The 23,785-nt window shown below is 41.6% G+C and overlaps 1 protein-coding gene and 1 non-coding gene across 2 annotated transcripts in view; one reads left to right on the forward strand and one right to left on the reverse strand.

The window, feature by feature from the left end:
- LOC118779684 (phosphatidylinositol 3,4,5-trisphosphate-dependent Rac exchanger 1 protein-like) overlaps window positions 1-23,785 on the forward strand; it is a 93,050-nt gene that overhangs the window by 25,331 nt on the left and 43,934 nt on the right. Inside the window, exons 3-10 of the mRNA XM_036531873.1 lie at window positions 1,670-1,792; window positions 5,026-5,130; window positions 7,522-7,623; window positions 8,912-9,073; window positions 12,886-13,019; window positions 13,248-13,363; window positions 17,549-17,698; window positions 22,288-22,435. Of these exons, the coding sequence (XP_036387766.1) occupies window positions 1,670-1,792; window positions 5,026-5,130; window positions 7,522-7,623; window positions 8,912-9,073; window positions 12,886-13,019; window positions 13,248-13,363; window positions 17,549-17,698; window positions 22,288-22,435 (1,040 nt within the window). The remainder of the gene's footprint in view (window positions 1-1,669; window positions 1,793-5,025; window positions 5,131-7,521; window positions 7,624-8,911; window positions 9,074-12,885; window positions 13,020-13,247; window positions 13,364-17,548; window positions 17,699-22,287; window positions 22,436-23,785) is intronic.
- On the reverse strand, window positions 10,156-10,228 carry trnaa-agc. Its single transcript has one exon. It is a non-coding gene; the product is annotated as a tRNA-Ala (tRNA).

Raw genomic sequence — 23,785 nt, forward strand, 5'->3', positions numbered from 1 at the left:
TGCATAGCTCGTTTTCTTATTGTGTTACATCAGATTAGGCTAATTCAGCATTGTGGCAGTATGTGCAGTCCACCTCCTAAATCAGGCATTATTATTACATTACATTATCGGCATTTAGCAGACTCTCTTATCCAGAGCGACTTACATCAATTACAGGTATTTACAATGTTGTCCATTTATACAGCTGGATATTTACTGAGGCAATTGTGGGTTAAATACCTTGCCCAAGGGTACAGCAATTGCCCCTGTGGGGAATTGAAGCAACCTTTCAGTTACGAGTCCTTCTATTTAACCACTATGCCACACTGCAACCCCGACCTCTCCAGCGGTTGATAGTGGACTGCTGAATGCATAAGATCTCATGTTCCTCTTCTGCGGAGCGGCTAGTGTGTCATTCATGCCACCGGGTTTGAGGACTTCTTTCTACCCTATCTGGTCCAGGGTTGTATTACACTGTATTAAAGGGGAATCCAAATGTTTTCGGAGGGTCTGATAAAACTGTGCTTAAACTGGCAGCAGTGCGGCATAGTGGTAGGAAGCAGGGCTTGTAACTGAAAAGTGGCTGGTTTGATTCCCCACTGAGGCACTGCTGCTGTAGTTTTGTGCAAGGTACTTAACCTACAACTGCCTCAGTAAATATCCAGCTGTATAAATGGCTAAAACGAAAAAATTGTAACCTATACAAGTGGCTCTTAATAAGAGCGTCTGCTAAAATGACAAAAAATCATTCATTTGCTAAGAAGACAGCTTTTTTCCAGATGAACATACGTACTGTAATGTACATTTTATATATGAATTTATGCAACTCAACAAATTACTAAAGGAATGTAGGGTAAGCACCATGCTCCAGTGTAAAGCAGTGGTGCTTTACCTGGGATTCAGACCTGTGATCGTAACCTAACAAACATGTGTATGCCACTTTGCTACTGACTCTCTCCTTTTATGAACATGAAATGCTGTCATAATATCAATCCAAATCCAAAACTAAGCAGACAGCTGTTTCACTTTGCAATTGTGCCAAATGCTCTCAACAGACAGAGAGAGAAAGCAGGAGCTAATGGGCCCCTCTCACGCTCAGTGGTCATGCATTATCAGATAGTGCAGTTTGCATTCTAAGCCATTTGCTGTCCCTCACTTTAAAAGAATACCACTCTTAGTGTGACATAGTATTTGATTTGGCTTTTTTTCCTTGTTAGACTTATTTTACATTGCATTGTATTACATTATTGTCATTTAGCAAACGCAGAGCAGATTATATTGGTGACAGTTCAACGTGTTATCTGTTTATACAGCCGGATATTTACTGAGGCAATTGGGGGTTAAGTACCTTGAGTATTTTTTTCCTCTTTAGCCAACACTGCCTCTTTTCACAGCAGCACCATGGCTGTTTTATACATTTATACCTTTGTCTTTTCCACATTGGTAGCATCCATATTAATGAGATGGTGTGATGTTTGTGCTTTGGAAGGCTGGGGACTGGGGGGTGGGGGGGGAGAGGGGGAGGGAAACAGTCCTGGCTTTGTTCTGGATTACTGAGGAGCTCTGAGCTCTCCAGGAAGCCAGGAGACCGGTGGCACGGCAACACTGCCAGCACTCTCCGCGGTGAGAACCTCGCTAACAGCATGGTGCCATGCCCCCCCCCCCCCCCCCGTCTTATCGCCCAAAAAAGGTTCTGTTCTCCAACATTGAGGTTATCCTGGAGGTTCACAAAGAGGTCCTGGCAGCCCTGGAGTCCAGTCTGCAGCCAGAGCCACAGCCACACCATGCTCTCGGACACATCTTCCTCCAGTTTGTGAGTACAGCGGCCCCTCCCCGCTGCGGCCCCCAACGCCTGTCTCCTCGCTCCTACACGCTCTCTGTGGACTCACCCCTGTCACCTGTCCTTTATGTGGACCACCCTTGACCCTGTCCTTTAAGTGACACTAAAAGCCTGTTTGACATAGAGAAGAGCTGGTGTGTCAGTGAACAATGAAAAGAACCTCCATATTGATGCCAGCATGTTCAAATATACAAAGATTAGTTAACAGTCTTTTTTCCCCAAAGCACATTAAACATTATTAATATTATTGTCATTTAGCAGATGTTCTTATCCAGAGCGACTTACATAGGTTACAGTTTTATCCATTTACACAGCCTAATATTTACTGAGGCAACTGTGGGTTAAGTACCTTACCCAGGGGTATAACAGCAGTGTCCCAGTGGGGAATCGAGCCAGCAACCTTTCAGTTACAAGCCCTGCTCCTTACCACTACACCACACTGTTGCCCACATCAAGACAGGCAGTTCCTGCCTTTTCATAAACCTTACCTGTTCTGCTTAGCTTTGTCACTGTTTACGCTCGTCGGCTTTGTGCGTTTGTAGCAACAACCTCTCAGACAGCGGAGCCATGTCAAAAAGGAGAGTAAAGGTCTCCCTTCGTACCCTTGCTTCATATCGCCATAAATTCAGCACCAGAATCTTCTTGACGGTCCTTCCGTTGATGTCTTGCAGACCCAGTTCACAGCTGCTTGCATTTAGCAGGGTGCATGGTGCTGATCATCCTGTAGCCATCTCTCACACAGAGCCTGCCAGGGAGACCCCTAACTGCAACCTGAAGACAGACAGGTCTTACCTGTTATTTTGTTTAATGGCCACAATGGCGCTTCGCTTATCTCCCTGTGTGCTGCATTGGCACCAGAAGCAATTAGGAATCTGATCAATAGGCGTGCCTGACATGTCTGTGCTTGATCCAGTCCTGATATTTTGGACGCCCCAGCTGACCAGCCGTGGCTTACAGCTGATATTTTCACCACCGCTCCTAACTTTCTGATTGCTTAAGCAGTCAGAAATGGTGCAGACTGTCACTGAGTTCCTGATCATTTTGACTAACTCAGTTTTAACAGTATTTTAAAAGGATTCATTAGGATTTGATGCTGTGAATGGCTCTCAGATAATCTTACACATTACTGCTAATGTAGTATTAATGTGAGAGCTGCTCACAGGCTGAGGTTTGCATTCAATGCAAACAGTATCTCTTGTCAACTCTTACTTTTATACTTTCATAGTCTTATTTTATAGAATTGTCAATCCCTGAATGGATGCATAACAACTGTTAGTCATGCCTGATGTGTAACATTGGATAACAATATGACAAAAGATTCTCTTAACATGAAAAGTTTTTTTTTTTTACCCAAAATGATCCTAGATCAGTCTGGGTAAATCATAACTCCTTTCAGTATGTGCTACAGTTTGGTCTTTCAAAATCTTTCATGTGGGCTCCAAGTGCATTTTCACACACGTTCAGTTTATTGGCATGTGTTTGATTTGGTTAGCCTCAGGCTAGAAAGCTCCAGGCATACATTGGACGAGCCAGTGAACTGCAGAATTTTTTGGCATATGTCCTTGTTGGCTGGCCATATCGCCTTCCTCAGCCCCCTCTGTGATAAGGATTCCTTTGGGGAGCAACACCAGCGGAAGGTCACAGGGGTTCTGGGGTCGTGCTTTAACCTTCTGATGGGGTCACCTCATTCCAGATGCCCCCCTCCCCCTGAATTCTGTCTTGTTTGGAGATAGGATTGGGTAAGGGAAACCACAGGGGAATAGACTGTAGGGGGACTGGGGTCTGATTGCCACCTCGGTTTGTGTTGGGGGGAGGCAGTCAGAAGGCCACTGGGGTACAACGTTATTTCGTGGCCATGTCATCAAGCTCCATACGAGACCAAGGCTCTGCTCTTTCAGAAGTGACCACCCCCCCACACACGCACACACACACACACAAAGAAGGATAGACACACTGTGAAATGGTAGCTCTCTGTTTGCCGCTCTCTGACCTTTGACCCCCACTCTATGTCAAATTCTTGCCGGCATCTCTGCCCCATGTCTGATTACTCTCCAGTGTAATTTTGTCATTGATATAGTTTCAGTTACACGCTAAAATAACAGAGCATTGGTTCTCCCAGCTCTTGCAGTTCTTTCTTATTTCATTGTGGATCACAATGCAAGCCACATGTGTTTCCTGAAATGCATTAGTTTTTACCCTCAAGTTATTCTTTTTAGAATTATCTCAATTTGCAGATATGGTATCTTAAAGATCCCATATGTATTAGTAATTTAAGCTTAAAGTTTTGAAAAGGTATTCATTCAGTATTTTCTTAAACTGGCATGTACAGCCTCTCATCATGTAAAGCTGATGCACTTGAGCAATATTATTTTAATGAGGTTTATTATTAGACTCCAGTTCTGCTTTTTGCAGTCCTTTTGACTCTCCCTTGGGTTCGTCTACTGATTATTTTTGGAGGAGAGACGACACTCAGCTGCAAATATACCTGCAAAGGCTTGCTTGGCCTGAGTGTGAACCAGCTTTACATGAACAAATATCGAGATATATTACAGATGTCAAATATTGGCCTCATTCCTTGCCCAGTCATTCCATGGTATTATGAAGTATATACATTGATTTATTTATGTTGGCCTCCAAATGGCTTCTGGGTTGAAAGTTTCAAAAAATCATATATATTTATGATTAATTAATGGTAAATATGACCTCTAGGTCTTTATTCAGAAGGTAATTTGCCTGAGGAAGGGCTTTCCTGCTAATGAACTGGCCACGTTCAAAGAGGGGAAAAAAAGGCATATTACAGACTGAGGGAGTTCATTGAGGTTTTTTCTCACTTGGTGGGGAAGTGGCTTGTCCAGACTGCCTTTGGTGGCAGTGGCATAAGTTTAATACTGACTGTCAGGAAGGAGAAATGAAGTGCACTGTGTATGTCAGTGTGTCTTTTGAGCCGTGCTCCTGTCTCTTGGTGAATTGTGTGGCTTTCATCTTTGACCGTTTTTCTTTGAATAATGGTGGTGATGAAAGACACTTTATTCTTCCCATCACATGAGGGTCAACACTGTGGCTGTTAAATTCTGCTGGCTAAATGTGTGGTCCAACTCATCATTCAGCGAAATCTCGCTTATTATGTCATATAATTAGAAATTTAGGTAATTCAGTATGAATAGTTGATTTTTTTTTTATTTGATTAGATTTTTTTTCTTTTTCAGAAAGGAAGATTCTCTGTGTATGGAGAGTACTGCAGTAACCACGAAAAAGCGCTCAGGCTTCTAATGGAGCTGAACAAGAATCCAAATGTCAGAACCTTCCTGCTGGTGAGTGGAGATTTTATCCTCTTTTAATGATGGGAATTGGCACTGCAGGGGTGATTTGGAGGACTAGTCCAAGGTGGGGATTCATGCCAGAAGGTCAAGGTGGTGTTCCATGTGGCAAGGCTAGTTAGTGGGTGATAAACAATACTATATCTGCTAATGATATAACACATTTTGCTTTGCTTAGTGGCATTTTAGGATTCCAAACACAAATAAATTGCATTGTAGCACTGGTGCCACTTGAAGAGCTTGTCACACTGACCAATAAATCACAGCTGTTTCAATGCTCTGACTGGTCAAAGACGGGCATCATTAAAGTCCTGCACATGAATAATTGAATGGAAACGACTTGCTCACTAAATGCCCTCGGCATTAAAATTCATTGCTTTTGATCTCTGGGCTCTCTGCTGTTGCTGGTTGCTGTGCTGTGTTCCCTCAAGGGACCTTCAGTGAGCAGTAGAATCATTGTTCCCCGTTGCAGAAATTTTCCTATTCAGAATTAGTGAGCTGGGTAACAATGATCATGACTTTTGAAATGTTAAATTAGTGTGTGTGCAAATGTGAGCGTGTGTGTGTGCATGTGTGTGCGTGCATGCTTGTTTGCGTCAGCACTGAAACCATCCAGCATCCCACCTGATGGCTGAAGCTAAACAGCATTCAGCTTGGTTAGTACTTAGACAGTAGACCTCCTGGAAAGTGCAGGTTGCTATTAGCAGTGGGTCTCGGTGGGCCAGGGAATTGTGCTGTGGAAATGTCATCTATCGGATGAGTCTTTTAGCCCTGACTCATCAAGCTCATTAAAGATCCTGTTACACCTCTCAGAAGAGGGCCTTCCCCGCTCAGGCTGTTTGAGTCGCACCTTCCAGTAATTCTCCAGTTTAATTGGCTAAATAACGCCCTCCCTCTGACTCAGCTAATGTATAGTGAGTGTTCTGGCTAAAAATGGCTGCACCGCATCACCCAGGATGGTGCAAAACACCATGGCAGTAGAGATGACTCACTCCACCTTCCCTGTAAAAGCACTATGATACCCTTTAGAGGTACCATATATATGCAGTCCATTACTGTGTACATGTAGATGGCTAGCCTTGTTGGGGTGGTAGTGTAGCATACTGGTAAGGAGCGGGTTTCATAACTGAAAGATTGCAGGTTCAACTCCCTGCTGGGGCAAGGTACTTAACCCACAATTGCCTCAGTAAATACCCAGCTGTATAAAATGGGTAAAAGTTGTAACCTATGTAAGCAGCTCTGGATAAGATCGTCTGCTAAATGACAGTAATGTCATACAACCTGGTACACCATACTTAGGGGAACAACATCATAATCCCATGGAGGATACAAACCGATAACCCTGAAGTCTAGTGCCTAGTCTATTAACCATCTCCCCACATTGCTGTTACTGTGAACTGTGCCTGAAACTCATTGTATGCATCTATTTAATTATGATTGACACCCCACAGCAATTTAGAAAGGGGAAATGCAGAAATGTCTCAGAGTAATCATATGTTGTCCCTTGTCTGGGTGTGGAAAAAAACATATTTCTGACAGCGTACTGTGTTTACCGTTACTCTCTGTCAAACTGCACCTTGCTGTTAAAAAAAGTGCTGAAATGCTGAACATGCTTCTGACAGCAGTGCAGGAGTGTAAACATGAAATATGAATATTTGCCATCATTTTATTTCCATAATTATTAGGAAATTAGGAACTGTCAAAAATAGCATTCACAAGCTTGATATTTCCTCCAATTAATACAGTGACCTTGTTGTTGTCTCTCCCTCAATACCAATCTGGTGAAATTAGCATGGTGCTAATTTCTGTCTCATGCTGTCCATTTCAGGGTTGATTAAAGGCGTTTATTGGTGTTTACAAACACCTGTTTGGATGCTGTAGTCATCGCTGACCTTCATATTGTCAGGATAGACTTAAACTCAGTGCGGGAGAGAATTCACACCTCCTCCATTTTATGTTGTCAGGCTCTTAAACATCTTGCTTACAGCGTGTTTTCCTTTGAGCAACTTGTCACCCACTCTTAGGAGACCTGTTCAATAATTAAATATTCTGTTCATGTCCAGACTTCCAGATTCATAGGAAGGAGAAAAAAACGTCTCACATTGTGAAATGCAAAACAAGCCATTAAGATTTGTACCATACTAGGGATTAGATTTGAACAATCTGTTATTTTCACAACATGGTGACACCTGTGTCAGGGTTCATACTATCCTGCTGATCTCTCTGACTCCCAGAGTTGTGGAGCCATGCACAGAAATGGCTCACTAGATGAAATGGATCAGAAATTGTTGAAGGGAGGGACAGAAACAAGAAGGAGCCTGAGCAGCAATGTGTGGAGGTTGGACCATTTTGGGATGCTGACTTTTTTTTGGTTTTTCCTCCTAGCACTGTATGCTTCTGGGAGGGAAGAAGACAACAGACATTCCACTGGAGGGTTACCTGCTGACACCCATCCAGAGAATATGCAAATATCCTCTCCTGCTGAAGGTGAGAAAGCTTGAGTCTTTCTTTTTGAGGGAGCTTGAGTCTTTTTTTTTCTCTGTCACACAATCAGTTGCACCACAGTCCCAACACATCAAAGACATTATGCATTAAATCACGTGAACATTGTGACTGGCAAAATGATCAGTTCAAACAATCAGTTTGCCTTCCTTTGCTTCTAGTGGATCTAGAAGAGTGATCAGACTTTTACCACTGAGCAACATAAGCATTTTAAACTCATTTTAAAGTGAACTCAAGAAACAACCGGGTTGGAACAACCGGGTTGGTTAATTAGAGATCTTAACAGACTGCATTAATCAGTGTGCGGGTTTATTTGTTTTTTGGGGTCAGCCAATCGTAGTGAAGGAACCTCCATTAAACCTGCAGTGATGAAAGCCGCGAACCCCCTGCTGTGGGCGGGGCTCCGCGTGTTTACCCGTAGTTTCCAGCATTCAGACATCAGCCACTGAGCTGCGGAGAGATGAGGAAGTGAGTCAGAGCGGCGGTCGATTGGCCAGGCAGGAAACTGAGGTTGCGCACGTCTCAAAGCTGCCAACCTGTCAGTGAAATAATGCATTTTTAGCCCGTCCTTGTGAACCGCCACTGATAGAGATGAAGAAAACTCTCAAAGTAATTTCCATTTGATGTAGTCACACGATTTACTGCGTTGTTGTGTTGAGTAAATTGTATCTGTGTGGCATTACTAGTGTTTCTTTTAAAAATCCCCCATACCAATCATGAAGCGTGTCTGCTGGTCAATGTTTAACAAAGCACTTATTTCAGAAAAAAGATCTGAGACCAATAAGTCCCTCTGTTGTCGACTTTTAGATTCTGTTCCATCAACCAAGCTCCTTGGCCACACATCTGGAATGTTGTAATGTCTCATTAATTTGTTGATATTTCTATCTCAGATTTCGCTCATATTTTTAGTTTAATAACACAAATCCGAGGTCATGGGAAAGATTTTAAAGCTAGCCAGTTATAGAATCTCCCAGGCCCCTTCTTAACTTAAATCAAAGTGTACTGTGACGCATATGAAGCTGGATTCCAGACCATTGTCTTTTGGCCTAAATTATGGACTTAATAGCACAAAATACATTACAGAAGCCACTACAAATTTGTGTGACCTCAGTCAAAAACAGTCAAAAACCACTAGCATGTAAGTAGAATTGCTGGACTATTTCTTTCTCTGAAAGTGGATTAAGGCAGTGTCACGTTCAGGGAATGCACAATTATACCTCATTTTACAAAGCATGGATGTTTTTGAGAAAACGCTTAAGAAGCTTCTCTACAGGAGCTGCTGAAGAGGACACCCAAGAAGCACACAGACTACCCTGCTGTGGAAGTGGCCCTGCAGGCAATGAAGGCAGTCTGCTCCAACATCAACGAGACCAAGAGGCAGATGGAGAAGCTGGAGGCCCTGGAGCAGCTCCAGTCTCACATCGAGGGGTGGGAGGTGAGATGTTTATCTCCTGCCTCTGTTTCGCAGTCAACTGGCGGGCCAGGCTGGCTTCGGTGAGATCACCGCCAAGATTAGCATCACTCTCTGGAAAACAGGCTAGTTTTTTTTTTTTTTTTTACAGAAAGTGGTAAGCAGTGTACAGTACACGCTTTATCAGATCAAACATAAACCAGCCTGTTAGTTCTGTAATGGGAACCAGGTCAACTAAAAGTCCTGTTTTTATGCCCGGGCGTTTCCTCGAATTTGTTTGCTTTCACCTGAGGTGCGTTCAAATTCGGCAAACGATCCAGGCGAGCGCGCTTTCTTTCAACTTTTAAATTTGAACGGTTTTGTGTGAACATTCCCAAATTGTTCGGTTTTTATGTCAAGTCAGCATACTTCGACGACGTTAATCCTCCAGGCTACTAATAACAACCAAGGTATCGTTTCAAATTTTACATAGCTAACGCTTTAGCTGTAGCCTATTGGTGTATGCGAGTTAGCCTAAACTAACGACCACAGAGAGCAATCGCTTAGCTAACGCTCAGGATTGATAACGATAGCATACAAAAAAGAGGCTTTAAGAAAAAAGTATCAACGTAACTGACAGTTAGACAAGTTAACCACTTGAATTATTGTAAGAAGATTAAATAAAATCGAGTTAACATGTATACGTATACATATACGTGACAGTTACGTATATTTTCTGGGATACCTCCCACCTGGGCACACATCCCCCTTAGCCCAGCGTCCATGTCTGTTCGCCGAGACCTACCTCCTCAGGCCGTTTGTGTGCGTTCTCAGTGAACTCAAAGCAAACGGAAAACTGTTTGAAAATGTTCGCCAACGTTTGCTAATTTGAACGCACCTCTGGTCATTCAGCACAGTGAGTGAGACCTACGTGTCTAAGAGCGAGCAAAGGCTGACTGTAGCATTGCATGAAGCAGCACAGCAGTGCTGCAACATCGCAGCCGATTTCCACCTCTGCTGACTGGCCATGTCAGGGACCCACGGTTCGATTCGCTTCGATTACATTACATTACATGCATTTAGCAGATGCTCTTATCCAGAGCAACCTCCAGCACAAAAGAGTGCAATGGAGAATGCGGGCATCGATCCCGCTACCTCTCGCATGCTAAGCGAGCGCTCTACCATTTGAGCTAATTCCCCGATGACATCTTGGCGTGGTAGGTTCTCAGTTTGTGTGAAATGCTTTTGGTGCTTGTACACTGTAGTACCATTTTAATGTTTGAGTACTTTACTGTATAGTACCATTATATATTGGAGTCCTGTGCTGTATAGTGCCATGATAATGTTGGAATGCTGTGCTGTACAGTAACCTTGTACACGGTACCATGGGATGAGTAGTGCTGTATGTCTGGATGTGAATACGAGCAGGGATGAGGTTGCTAGATGTGGGGAGAGGACTATACTGCTTTTTGATCATAGATCGGCAGAGATAGGGGATTAACCAGGCAGGTCCAACAATATCTCCTGTTGAGTCTGTCTTTTGGAAACCAACATAACCTTGGAGGAGCACAGCAACAACTTCATCTTTCCTGCGTATTGTCTCACTTATAATTGGTCAGAATCCATTTGTGGAAAAGTACAGAGGAAGTGAGAATGCTGGCACATAGGGGGCGTGGTTGCTTTAGAGGCTAGTCAGTATCACTGTGGCTTGGAGCATACACTCCTTAACATATACAGAGGTCTTTTTTACACTGTGCACATGGACAGACCCCACAAACTAGATTTTTTTTTGTTGTGTAACTCCATAGAGGTGTATCTCAAACCAAGCCAGGCAAAAATTTTCATTTGACTTGTTTCTTTGATTACAGTTGCTGTGTATGGTATTGCTACATGACCTTGCATTATCTGATGAAGATTGTGTATGGTAACACCATGCATTTGCTCAGACCTCTTGTAATATCATTGTGGCAAATTGCCCTTTTGATAACCGGTGTAATAGATGAACAGCCACCCCACAGTGGGGAAAATTATGCCCCAGTAATCGTATAGGGCCTCACATCATCATTACATACATTACATTCATTGCATATATAATTATACCATTACAAATCACACCATTTGTAACTGTACTACATCACAGTACAGTAACAAAAGTTCACACTTGAGGAAGACAATGTCTGAGTATCTCTAAAAAGCTTTTTGGTGATTTAGTAGCTACACAGTTAAATCCAGTGGGTACCAAGTTAACATCCATTTGTTGCAGTTTAAATACCGTTGGAACAGGGATAGCACGGAGGATGTTTAATGCGAGCAGCAGCTATGTTCTGATTACCCTGATGGTGAATGGAATCAATTATGGACGGTTATGGAGTTATCGTGAGATTCCGCCTTCTTCATAGACAAATGTTTTCAGTGACATCATTGTCTTAGTGGAGCATCAAAGTGTTTTCAGTGCTTGAACCCTTTCCAACCACAACGATGTTAGTGCACATTTCTAAATGTGGAGCTGAAAAGATCCACACATTGAGATGCTTAGTTACGGTATTGCGCGCTGGGTAGAATATCCTCTGAACCCGAACTGGAAGTAAAACATAGTAATGTTATTATTTTATAATCTATCAGGATTGTTTAATCAGTGTGAAATGTATGAGTTTGGTTTCTGTCAAAGATTAGTTTTTGGATGTGTGCTTATGTTGGCATATTTACTCATATTCTTCTCCCTCCCCATCTTTTCCTTTTTAGATCCTTTTACATAAATTCATGTGGCCTTTATTTGCAGAATTGTCCCAAAGACCTTCCCACAGCAGGGAATGCATAGACATTTAGGCTTGTATAGTTATTGTCCCAGGCAGACAGTGCGGATATAAACTTTTAAAAGGATTGTGACGGATCAGCTGAAATAAATTGCTGAATTTCGAAAAATTATGTATGGGTAAACCTGACATACATTTCAGCTCTAAGAGATTTCATACTGACTGATGTCAAGCAGTTGTTATGTCATTGTTAATCAAATAGCCAGTGCTGATGCAGTGAATTTTCACTATTGACCAGAGAAATACGTTTCTTTCTGTAGTGGCAGGGACTGTTATATCAACACGTATATGGCAATATATTCATAATGTGCAGCAATCCACCTGCTGTCATTTGGAATTCAGTGGACTTCCAAAGACTTCAAGCATTCAGAGCATCTCTGCTGTTTAAAGAAAATGCTGTGCTCTTGTGGTCAGGGATTAGCCCATTTGTGATGTCTGTTGTCTTTCAAGTTTTCCTTTTTTTCCCGTTATTCATTGCTACACATTAGTATTCTAATGTGAACATACTGAAAACTTCTTTTCTTTGCTTTGGAAACATCCCTGATTGCTTCCTCCTCAGAGTGGATTGCGAGACAAAGCAATTAGGCAGAGGTTTTCTGGGAATCTTCCATATTTCTTAAAACTAATTCTGGCAGTTTTTTTCGTGGCTGTTTAACATGTCATCGCAGAGTCTTAGTTTTAGTGTACTGTGTGCTTCAGTGATTCTGTATGAGGTCAAAAATAAAGTACAGCTGTATGTTCAGTTACTGTTAATTATAATTAAAATCTGTTTAGAAGTTTGCTTTAAGGTCCATTACTTTTGAGCATGCATACCGTATGCTATGTTATGTAGTGACTTCTGTCGGTTGCAGTACTGATGATTGGGTGTCATCTCTGTTCTCAATCTAACCTTTTTGTATGTACTTTTGTAAGTTAATGAATAAGACCATCTACTTGATGACTAAATGTAAATGTAGCCAATGCATTTATATTATTATATTATTAGGTGTGGTCCATCCTCCTAAAGTGCAGTTGCTGATATCATATTTCGCTCATGTTTAACAGGGTACCAATCTCACAGACATCTGCACAGAGTTGCTCCTCCATGGCAATTTGTTGAAGATCTCTGCAGGAAATATTCAGGAGAGAGTCTTCTTTCTATTTGACAACCTCCTGGTGTACTGCAAGCGGAAATCACGGTGAGCGGGGGGGGGGGGGGGGCAGAGATGGTGGCCAGGGGCTGAATGCTGACCAACCTGCCAAACATGTGCCAAACAGGTTATGTGTGGGTAAAAAATTAGGAATCCTGTTTAAATCCTGTTTAAATAAGATGACAAAGCGAAGACACCTTTCACTCCCTGTTCAAAAATGTCTGTCAAATGCTTGCAAACCAGCGATGAGCGATCTGCCATTCCCTTTTTTTGTAGGGTTGCAGGGAAGAAATCTGTGAAGAGGACCAAGTCCATCAATGGGCCCCTGTATGTTTTCAGGGGCAGAATCAACACAGAGGTGATGGAGGTGGAAAACGTGGAAGATGGAACAGGTTGGCTGTGGTTCCTGTCACTTCTGATGAAAGAATTTTGTTTGAAATGATGTAATATGTGATTTACACATGCTGTAGAATGAAACAGGTCAAAGGGCTAGCAGCAAATCAAGTGCAAATAGGACTGAGAGCATTATAAAGTGAAAAAGGTCAGCACTACTTGGGAGACAATGAAAATGAAAGATAAAACTATATTTTTTGTTAATAAAAGACATGTTTCAGGTAAAAGGCTTCATCAGGACAGTCTCTACATTAGACAACAAAGTAGTTAAAACATAACAAAAACGTAATAGAATCACTCAGTACATCAGAACAACTAATACCAGCGCTGAAAATTAGTCATGTGACACTCGTAGTCCACGAATCACCAAAGAGTTATTTGAATGGTCTAAAAAAACACTGCTTTTTGTAGGTCTCAGCAGGTTTCTTGCATTTGTAGTTCATGCATTACAAAAATCTGAAGGAGTAGATTTTCACACTTTTGGAGTGGGGCGAGAATGCCGGCATGCACGGCCCCCTTTTTTTTCTCACCTCATAATCTGAAGCGGTGTCTTGTGCAGTTGTGTCTCAAAGGAAGTTCTATCTCTTTTTATCTGTTCTGTCGAGCAGCGCCGCTAACTAGAGGTAAGCAGCCAGATGCAGTGAAAGAAACCACACAGAAAAACATAACACCTAATCGTGTTCTTTGTCTAGCCCTCAGTGAGGGTGTTTCTTTTTTTTTCTGAGTCAGTCACCTTACTGATGTGTCTTCTTTGATGTGGAGGGCAGGGTTCAGTTGTAACTTGTAACTCAGTATTTCATGGCTCTGAATGCAGCATCAGTAAAGAAAGAAAATGTGATCTCATTAAATTTATTCATTAACTAATGAGCACATTAATGCATTAATTAAATGATTAAAGTAATTAATGTCATGTTGAATTGAGCTTCACTTATTTATATTACACAGTCTTTGATATTTATCTTTTTTGCCTTGAGGTGCACTAATACATTGGCTAAGATGTGAAATTCTTTTTTTCCCCAAATAGTTGTAACTTTAATGTGAAATTAGTTTTTTTTTAAATACTGAATGGAGTTTCCATCCCCTGAAAATGAACAGGATACAATGGAAGTGAAAATACTTCAAAAGCCTGATATTACTAATTTCCTTTAAGGCTAGGATGATGCAGAGGTATATGAAATAACTATTTTCATCAAACAAGTTAATATGTTTCAGTCATTGACACTTGTCCACTAAAGAGAAAAATATGTTTAGAACAGGAATACAAGGAAATCTGTTAAATCTGTCTTTTTCATTCTTACCAGGATTTACTGCGCCTTCACACATAATGATAAAACGATAGCATAATCTGTCACTGCTATGTCAAGAAAGTACAGTTTAAGAAATGAAAATGATATCTAATGGTGTCTGATCTGTTACCGCTGATCTGTTACCAGCTAGCTGATAGCTAGTTTTCTCTACAGCCTGTTTTTTTTTTTTTTTTGCGGAACTAGTGAGCCACAGCGCAACTTTAAACTGTCAGATGATTTATCAAGGAAAAATGTGTCATCCCTAGAAGAAGACATTTCTCCTACGTAAATGTTTCCATTTTTATTTTATTCTATTTATTTAACCACAGATTGTCAGCCATCATGTTAGAAAAATTCTGTACCTCTCATCAGTCTCGCCTGATTGGCTAGGTCTGGTGCTGTTTCATTTGGTGCAGGACAGCCAATGGGAAAGCGGCTGTGCTCTGCTCTGAAATGCTCTGTGTAGCGCGTGGCTCTGCTTTGCTGCATGAAGTGACTCTGCCTCGTGTCCATGCACACGAATGACTGTTCGGCATGTTGCTGCTTGTCCATCTGATCCTGCAGTTGTCTTTGACAACAAGCACAGTAACCCCAGAACATAAGCCTTCCTCTGAGGAAATAAAACAGGAATTGATCTGTTCAAATGATGCTTCTCGTTCCCAGTATTCATGAGCACTTATTCTGCATTGACTAATATAGCTTCTGTGACTGTTCTTAAATGACTCACTAGGAAGTTAGTCATTATTACCACTGGGGGACATATAGGCCTGTTTCTTAATAAGAGGGAGAAAGTAAGGTTTTTTTTTTCTTTGGGTCCTAAAATGAAATTGACATTTGATTGCTGTAATCGGTATTAAAGGATTTTTTTGGAATCTTTAGTCTCATTCCTAAGTTAATGAAATTAATGTTGAGTCTAATTCAATCATCAGTATGTAGACTTGGATTTTCACAGACATACAAAACACAGTGGTGTAGTTACAGTACATTGACTGCAGTTGCAGTAAACATACTCAAGATTAAGATAAGTACTAACAGAAGGCCATAAACAGCTTGAGAGGTTGCCAGGTTGGAAGATCAGTTATGGAAAAAATAACAAAGATTGATTATAAAACAACCACAGTTGCCTGAAACAAGTTTGAAAGAAATAGTTTTTGCATGTAATGAAATAAAAGGCTGTAGAAATGATAAAATACAGTTAATTTTCTACTTTTACTAAAATTCTGAATCTTTCAGAAGAATGATGGAGTATGCACTATGCAGAGTATGCAGAAATTAAATGACATTATATTTGTGAAGGCTGAGCTATTGAGAACAGTTAGTTCAGGCTTATTCTCCATTTGATTAATCTATACATCTCCATGGAGCTGGTGAATTGGTTCATATACATATGGTGGAAATGTGTCGTGTGCACAGTAAATAATGTCATAAATATTCACTGAAGGGCTTTGAAAATCCTAGTCATGGTGATTGAGTGTTTCTTTAGTTTCTGTGTCATTTCCATTCATGGTTGATATTATTGCCCTTCTTTAGAAATGTGTTCTATCCACTTAGATCAAGGTGTTTCACATGATGCGAGGCAATGCCAGTCTACCTGTGCAGTCATATTGTAGGTGGAAATGTTACCTGGTGTCAACACATATATATATATATATATATATATATATATATATATATATATATATATATATATATATATATATATATATATATATATATATATATACACACATCTATTTTTGAACTGTGATTCAAGATTCGAGCCATTGTAGTGGTAACTGTGCTGTAGGTGGGAAACATGACCTGTTGCAGTTTCATTTATAGATGGATATAGTGTCCACATACACACACATATACATAGACAAGCACTCATACACACAGAAAAAATATTGTCATGTTTTATGTGAAGTTCAGATTCTCAATGAAAATACATTCACGTGTTCTTACAATAAGAGACATCTCAGCCTTTCTGGAAATATAAATGCCTTTGAAGGTACAGTCTGACTGATAAAGTCAAGTCATCTGTGTTTACACCCCAGAGCTGGCCTAATTGGATTAAGACACCCTGTCGGAGAGATGGAAATGCTTCTTGCACCTTAATATGTTTTTTCCACATAAAGATCTAAACATGATTAGTCTAAAGACGCAGGTTTCTGTTCCTGTGGGGGTAAAGGTCTGCTCTCTCCAGCCGTGGTGGGGGTGGGGGGGGGTTCAAGGATGAGCTCTCCACAGCTTAACCTAACGTGTGTGTTAATGCAAGATGAATAATTCAGTGGTTTTCATGTGAATCTTGATTAAAATGCTGTGTTATATTTGGAATGGCATGTGTAATGTGCCGGTGTTTGTCATTAACATAATTACACCTGCTACATGGGGGAGGCAGTCTTTTTTCCTTGTTGTTCGAGGGGACCAAGGTTTGACATATTTGTGTGTTCCTTTTCTCTGTGCAAATTCTACTTCAAAGATCCATGGCAATTGTGCATATTTTAAAATTACCTTATACGTGTTGTATTAACCATTTGTTAGCATAACAATAACAAGCTAGAACAGTATTTGGTAATGTTCTTACATTTTTATAAGGCAGCGCTGTGGCATAGCAGTAAGGAGCAGGGCTCATAACTGGCAGGTTGCTGGTTTGATACCCTTGGGAAAGGTACCAAACCAAGAATTTTGTCAGTAAATATCCAGCTGTATAAATGGATAACAAGTGAAAACTGTAACCTGCGTAAGTCGCTCTGGATAACAGCGTCTCCTAAATGACATGTTATGTAATGTATCTTTAGCCCTTTGCTAAATCATCTCAGTTCAGTCTGTCTGCTCCGTAATTCTGTGAATTATCTCATCAGTAGTTTTATCTCCTCTGTCTCACATCCCATGTTCTTTTTTTTTTGTCTTCTGCAGCTGACTATCACAGCAACAACTACACTGTGACCAACGGCTGGAAAATCCACAACACGGCGAAGAACAAGTGGTTCGTGTGCATGGCGAAGAGCTCGGAGGAGAAGCAGAGGTGGCTGGACGCCATCCTGAAGGAGCGAGAGCAGAGAGAGAGTGAGCGAGCCCTCGTCCGGGTCACCTTTTCCGTTTTTTTTTTTTGTGTGTGTATGTGTGTGTTGTCTGTTTAAAATAGCCTTTCCCGCGTCCGTGACCTTTGGTGCCTCGATTAGATAAACGGAAAGTTCAGATGCAGGTGAACAGGGCGTTCGCACGTTCCTCTGCCCGAAAACAGGCCTGACCTGGTGCTGGAGGGACGGCCGCGAGAACGAGAGGGCCGCCGCTGACATCGTGAGACAGTCGTTATCTTTTGACCTTGGCCTTTGTCCGGTCCTGTAAATCACTCTGCTCAGACAAAGATGTGAATCCGTGGCAGGATGTTGAATATCTAATACAGCTTTGTTTGTGTGGATAGTTTCGGTACTTTCCATGGTCTGAAGCACGTACCGTATTCCTCCTCACCTTGTAACCAAAGATCTCTCGTGTAAAAGGAACCACCCGCAGTGTGGGGCACCCCTACAATCTCATGCCGCCGTTAGCCCGAGACTGACTGACCTCTCTTCCCCGCATTCATTGCGCTTTCTTTGATACTGCATTTCTCAATATACTGTACATGCACCATTGTCTTTTAGATGTAATCAGGTTGTTGTTTTGTGGGCGCTCTTTGCAGCACAGACTTAGATTCATCTTAAATTCACTGGATGTAAGACATTTGCATCTAAAAAAAAAAGTTGTAAAAATAGTACTGTTCTCTATACTGCTTTTATGCCCTCTGTGTGTAATTGTTCAAAGTGTATAAGTGTGTGTCTCTTAGGCCCGACATGGTGCGTAGGAAGTTTGGCTGCACCTGAAAGAGATATAAGCAGAGAAGGATATCCTGGTTTGTTTCAGAACTCGAGGGATGAAAATCGTTAGAGTTACACCCAGAAAAAAAGTGGCATCTTTCAGACCAGCTTCCTGTAGATGTTTTTCATCTAAATGAACTTTTCACCTGAAGTTTGTAACACACAAAGAGCGTATTTAGGACAGCTACCTGAGACCATGACGAAGATCAACAAAGAAAGCGTTACACAACTCCAAGGCTGTGCCTGCCGCGCTGTGTGTGTGCGCCCTTTTGCCCTCGGGCCCATAATGCTCCTCTCTGCATATTGATGAATCTGGGGGGGTTTATGAGCTATAGTTTATTACCTCAGCCACGGTGCCTCTGAAACAGGGGGGGCAGATATTCCCAAAGGGCTTTTTTTTCCATCCTTAACAGGTCAGCCTGTGTGAGGAGATCGCCTGACTATAATCATGGGCATGGGAGTCAATGAGCGGTTGTTAACTGTAATGCACTGGGACTCGCACCATATAAACGCAGGGCCCCTGCTGACCTAAGCGTTATGCACATTGTGGAGTGACCCCCCAAGACCCTGATGGATGTGATTCTCGACTCCATTCATCACAGCTCAAAGGCTGCCAATATGAAAAGATGAAGACAGATGCCCTATTTCAGGGTATTAATTGTAGAATGGTTAGTACGGATGTAAGGGTCTTAGGGTTAGGGAAGGTAGGGTCTTCTGTGTTCATGCCATTGTACCTGATTAGGCTGTTGTATGTCCTAGCACAGACTGCCATAAAGCTCAACATGAAAAACTGCAAAACTAGGGGCACATTCAATCCATTCGTCATACAGATCGATGCTCCCTCCAGACAGGCTGATAAATACTTTCCACCACCAATCTGACACTGTCTGAGTTTCTTTTTTTAACAAATCTAGGTACCCTTCCAGTGCAATTGGTTTTAGATAGATATGTCTTGAACGATGTGTAACCATGCAACCCAGCACTTCCGTTCTGTTAGTAATAGGACAGGCGGGGTTGTGTGAGTTCAGAGGCTCTCTGTCTTTGACTGTGACTCATTTTGTGTCACTTCGAATACTGATGGTTCTGATTATGTTTTCATTATATTCTTATGAGACAATGGCCATTATAGTCAACTGGTGGATTATTGTATTTTCAGGCCTCAAGTGCATAATTCTTTGAAATGGTAAAACAAAAAGCCTTCAGATAAGAAATGTAAAAGTAAGCTGCCATGGGTTTTGGAAGACCCAACCCCTTGATAATATATTATAATTTACGTCATCGGATATTAAAGCGGTTTGTTATTTTTTTGTTTCACTTATAATACCACATGAGTAGTGTTGTGGTTAATAATATAATTTCTTCAGTATGGTGTTTACATTATACTCTTGTGGTGCTGAGGCAAACAGATGACCAAATCGCACATGAATGATGTATGAATTTATACTGGTATAATAATTCAGTGTGGATTTTTTTTGGTGTCTTTGTTGTGCTTGCTCTTCCTGCATCACAAATCACCAAATGAATTTTCAAAACCGTTCTTTTATCTGCTTTTAACGCTAACACGCACTGAACAGCACTGCTGAACACGTTGTAAATATCTATGTATATTTTTTTTTGAACACGCAATCTTCTGGAGGCATGCATGTAATGGCAGATGTGCCACTTTGAGGACTTTCCAGGTTTTGGTTTGTGCCAGAATTTAGCGAAATGATCACGGTCGTGCAGATGTCACGGTAGTCTCTCGGACTCCTTTTTCGGAGGAGTGACAAGTGTGACGGGTTATGAAACTGTCAGCCGGGCCCTCGATATGCAGAGGCTGCCCTCACCTGTGCCTGCCTTCTCACTTTGCTTTGTGTGTGAAGGATCAGGCAGTTTGATGGTCGGAGGCTGTTACAGCATGGATAATCACTTTCACACGTGGTTATGGTCTGAAAAGAGGATGAGAGAATTTCACTCTAAACTGAAATAAATCAAAACAAAATCTCTTAGGTACATCTCTATCTCCCAGGCTCAGTGTTTTCAGTGAATTTACAGTTATTAATTTTGGTTACTTTTGACTGATGCAAATCCTTTTTTTTTTAATCAGTATCTGCTTTCTTTGACACCCCCCACCCCTCAAACATTGTATTTGCTAGGCTTAATCTGGGCTCCAGCAAAGGGAGTAGATTCCAGTGCATGTCAATCAATGCAAAAAACAGAAAGTGTTTAATAGATGTGACACAGATAAATAAATGGATAAAATAGCAGCATTTAACTAAATATGCAATATTTCCTCACTGCGTGGAATATATAAGCAGCAGGCATGTGGTTGTCGAGCAGGGCAGCAGTTGCAGCCTGGTGGCATGAGCTTGCATTTGTAGCCTGGCCTGTGTGTGTGTTAATCTGGGAAGTTGCTGGAGAGGGAGCGTGGGCCTGATTTCTGAGTGACGGTGCTGGGTGAGGCAGCTGGACGGTACGGGACAGGACCCGACAGGCTCCCCACACCACTGGGCTGGATGGCAGGCCCGCGAGAGGAATGCTAAACTCTCAAAGACGCCCTTTGTTCGAGGCCATTCCAGCTGCCTCTGGCTGTAATCCACCCTCTCCCTTCATCCCGCAGACGGGTCCCGGGCCTGGCTGCCTTCGGCTGAGGGCACGCTGGGGATGTCACCCAGGGCGTAGGAAGTCATTAGAGGACAATGCTCCTTCCTCCTCCTTACTCCTTCCTTGGTATTGTGAAACATTATCCTTTGAACCCCATATTTGGAGACTTTCCTGTTCTGTTTAAGACTCTGGATCCTGTGTTTTGAAACCATTCAGTTTAAAACTGACCTCACTCAATCAGATCAGTCCTTCCATTGGTTGTCTGTTATTACCATTCGGGTCCATACAATATGCAGCTATGGGAATGTGTTTTTCTGTTTTTTATTGAGGTAGCTCTGCAGTAAAGTTGAAGCATTTCTGTGTTGTTCAGAGAGATTAAAATCTGCCTCTTGTGGATAACAGCAGCCGTGAATTGTTTTGGGTCTACTCTTCCAGCTTGTAGTTTATCATAAAAGGACAATCTTCAGGGGATGGAATTATTTCATCTCAGCTCCGTGACTCCTTTTCCTCCGGGTGCAGGGTAGATGTTTCCACATGTAGGATGTACTTTATCTGGGGCTTTGAGTCTCTCTCTCTCTCTCTCTCTCTCTCAGATCAGCTCTGAGATTGGCAGCCTACAGGACTATACCTGCTGGGTAAAAGTCATGTGAACTGCTCTGCTTTTGTACAGGAAAGTGAGGGTTAGGAATCATCCCCTTATGGTCCTCTCTCTGTCCCCCCTTCCTCTCCTGTTTACCGGCTGCAGGATCTGTGAAACGTGTCACCTAAAGCAAAATATGAACGTGGCATACAATCTCACTGTGGGATAGCGTGTCTCAAAATTAATTTTGTAGAAAGCAACTTCCCCTTAGTTTTTTTTTTGTTTGTTTTTGGTAATAACTAATAACTAATTGATTAGATTTATGGTTTACTGGTGTGCAGAAGTGTAGCACAAATTCTGTGTTATGTGAATTACATAACTTCCAAATAATTGTGTGCAGGAGTGACTTTCAGTGTAGAATCTGGGCAGACGAAAGTTTTTCTTTCGCTATTCTAACCATATAATGACTTGATTTACAGACCTTTTAGATAGAGATATATTCTGTTGTCTGTTAGTAATTAACTTGGCAAATGACTCATCTGTTTATTATATCTGTTATATTGGTGCATGGCAAACTGTTTATAATAAAGAGACACGACGTGGCAGTAGAACTGATGCATCTCCCATGTGTTGGGCAGGTCTTAAACTGGGAATGGAGCGGGATGCTTACGTGATGATCTCTGAGAAGGGAGAGAAGCTGTATCACATGATGATGAGCAAGAGCCGACACCTCATCAAGGACCGACGCAGGAAGCTGAGCATCGTGCCCAAGTGCTTTCTGGGAAAGTGAGTTTGGAGAACCCAACCGATGTGTGTGTGTGTGTGTGTGTGTGTCTGTTTGTGTGTCTGTTTGTGTGTCTGTATATATATCCGTATATGTGTGTATATGTATATACTGTCTATATATACTAAATTGAATAACCCAATTGCCAATCAGTATGATATTATTGGAGTAATTATATTAATGGATATAATTCCACAACAATGTTTGATTTCTCCTGCCAAAGACATTCAGAGACTTGATCTTGAGAGTGCTATTTTCAAAATCTTTTCAGATTTCCAAGCTCTACATTCTGGAGACAGTAAGATATGAATCATTTTTGCGTATGAGTCTAGTCTATTCACAGGTCATGCAGATACTGATGAGATATGACAGTTGTGCAAATACTGAGGTGAAAATTGCCAGAACAACACGTCTTGGAAATATAACTCACAAAACAAAAACTCAGCTCAGACTTCAGCTCTCATGCAGTTGGTTGTTTCTGAAAGTTCAGTGAAACTATTATTATAAATTATTATAGTATATCTGTTGTGCTAATTTAGCTGCCATTTTCTCACTGTCTTCCATCAGTCCTCAGCTTTAAATATGCCGGAAATGTTTAATTTAATCATCCACACAAGCTTCCTGAGGGTTATGGAAGCCAAGCTTTAAGACGACAAATAGCTTAATGGTGAAGTACCTTTGCTGACGATTGAAGCAGAGGTAATTTGCTTTCTTGAGCCCCATGCCAACGACTTTGTCAGCTTGGATCGTTCTTGGTGTGGCTTCGTTAGGAAGACACTGCGGTCCCTTTAGCGACAAGCCGCCGGGATTAATCGCTCTTTCTGAAAAGGTTTCCCTTCCAATGAATGAACAGTGGGGAGCCGTGCAGAAAGATCCGGTAATTAGCGCATTTTCTTTCTGGCATCAGCTTGAAAAGGCAGTATGTGCTATATTCCAATGAACAGTAAAATATGTTGTTGGCATCATTTTGAAAAATGTTGTGCATACATTTTTATCGATGAGAAATCTAAGATCAAACAATGTTTCTGCATCTGATAGCTTGTTCACACAAAGTGCTTGTGCTGTGTCGTGAATTCCCACAGAGGTTAAAATGAGGTGTATTACATCTCTCCAGGATTCCTCTCTGTAAAGACAGCATCTACAATAGCCAGTGGCCTCTTAATTAACTTCAGATTACAGAAGACCTAATGTCCCATTAGGACAAATTTAATTGCAACTCTGTCTTGCATTATGGGCAGGCACTGGCTGTTTTTCATGTCTGCTGGCTTATGGAAGTGAAAAACACACTTATCATTTCTTCCACTGGTACAGACTCAAGTTTAGCTTGTCAACAACATGACCAGCAAATCAAT

This window comes from Megalops cyprinoides, chromosome 6 (assembly GCF_013368585.1).
Source record: "Megalops cyprinoides isolate fMegCyp1 chromosome 6, fMegCyp1.pri, whole genome shotgun sequence".
Lineage (NCBI taxonomy): Eukaryota > Metazoa > Chordata > Actinopteri > Elopiformes > Megalopidae > Megalops > Megalops cyprinoides.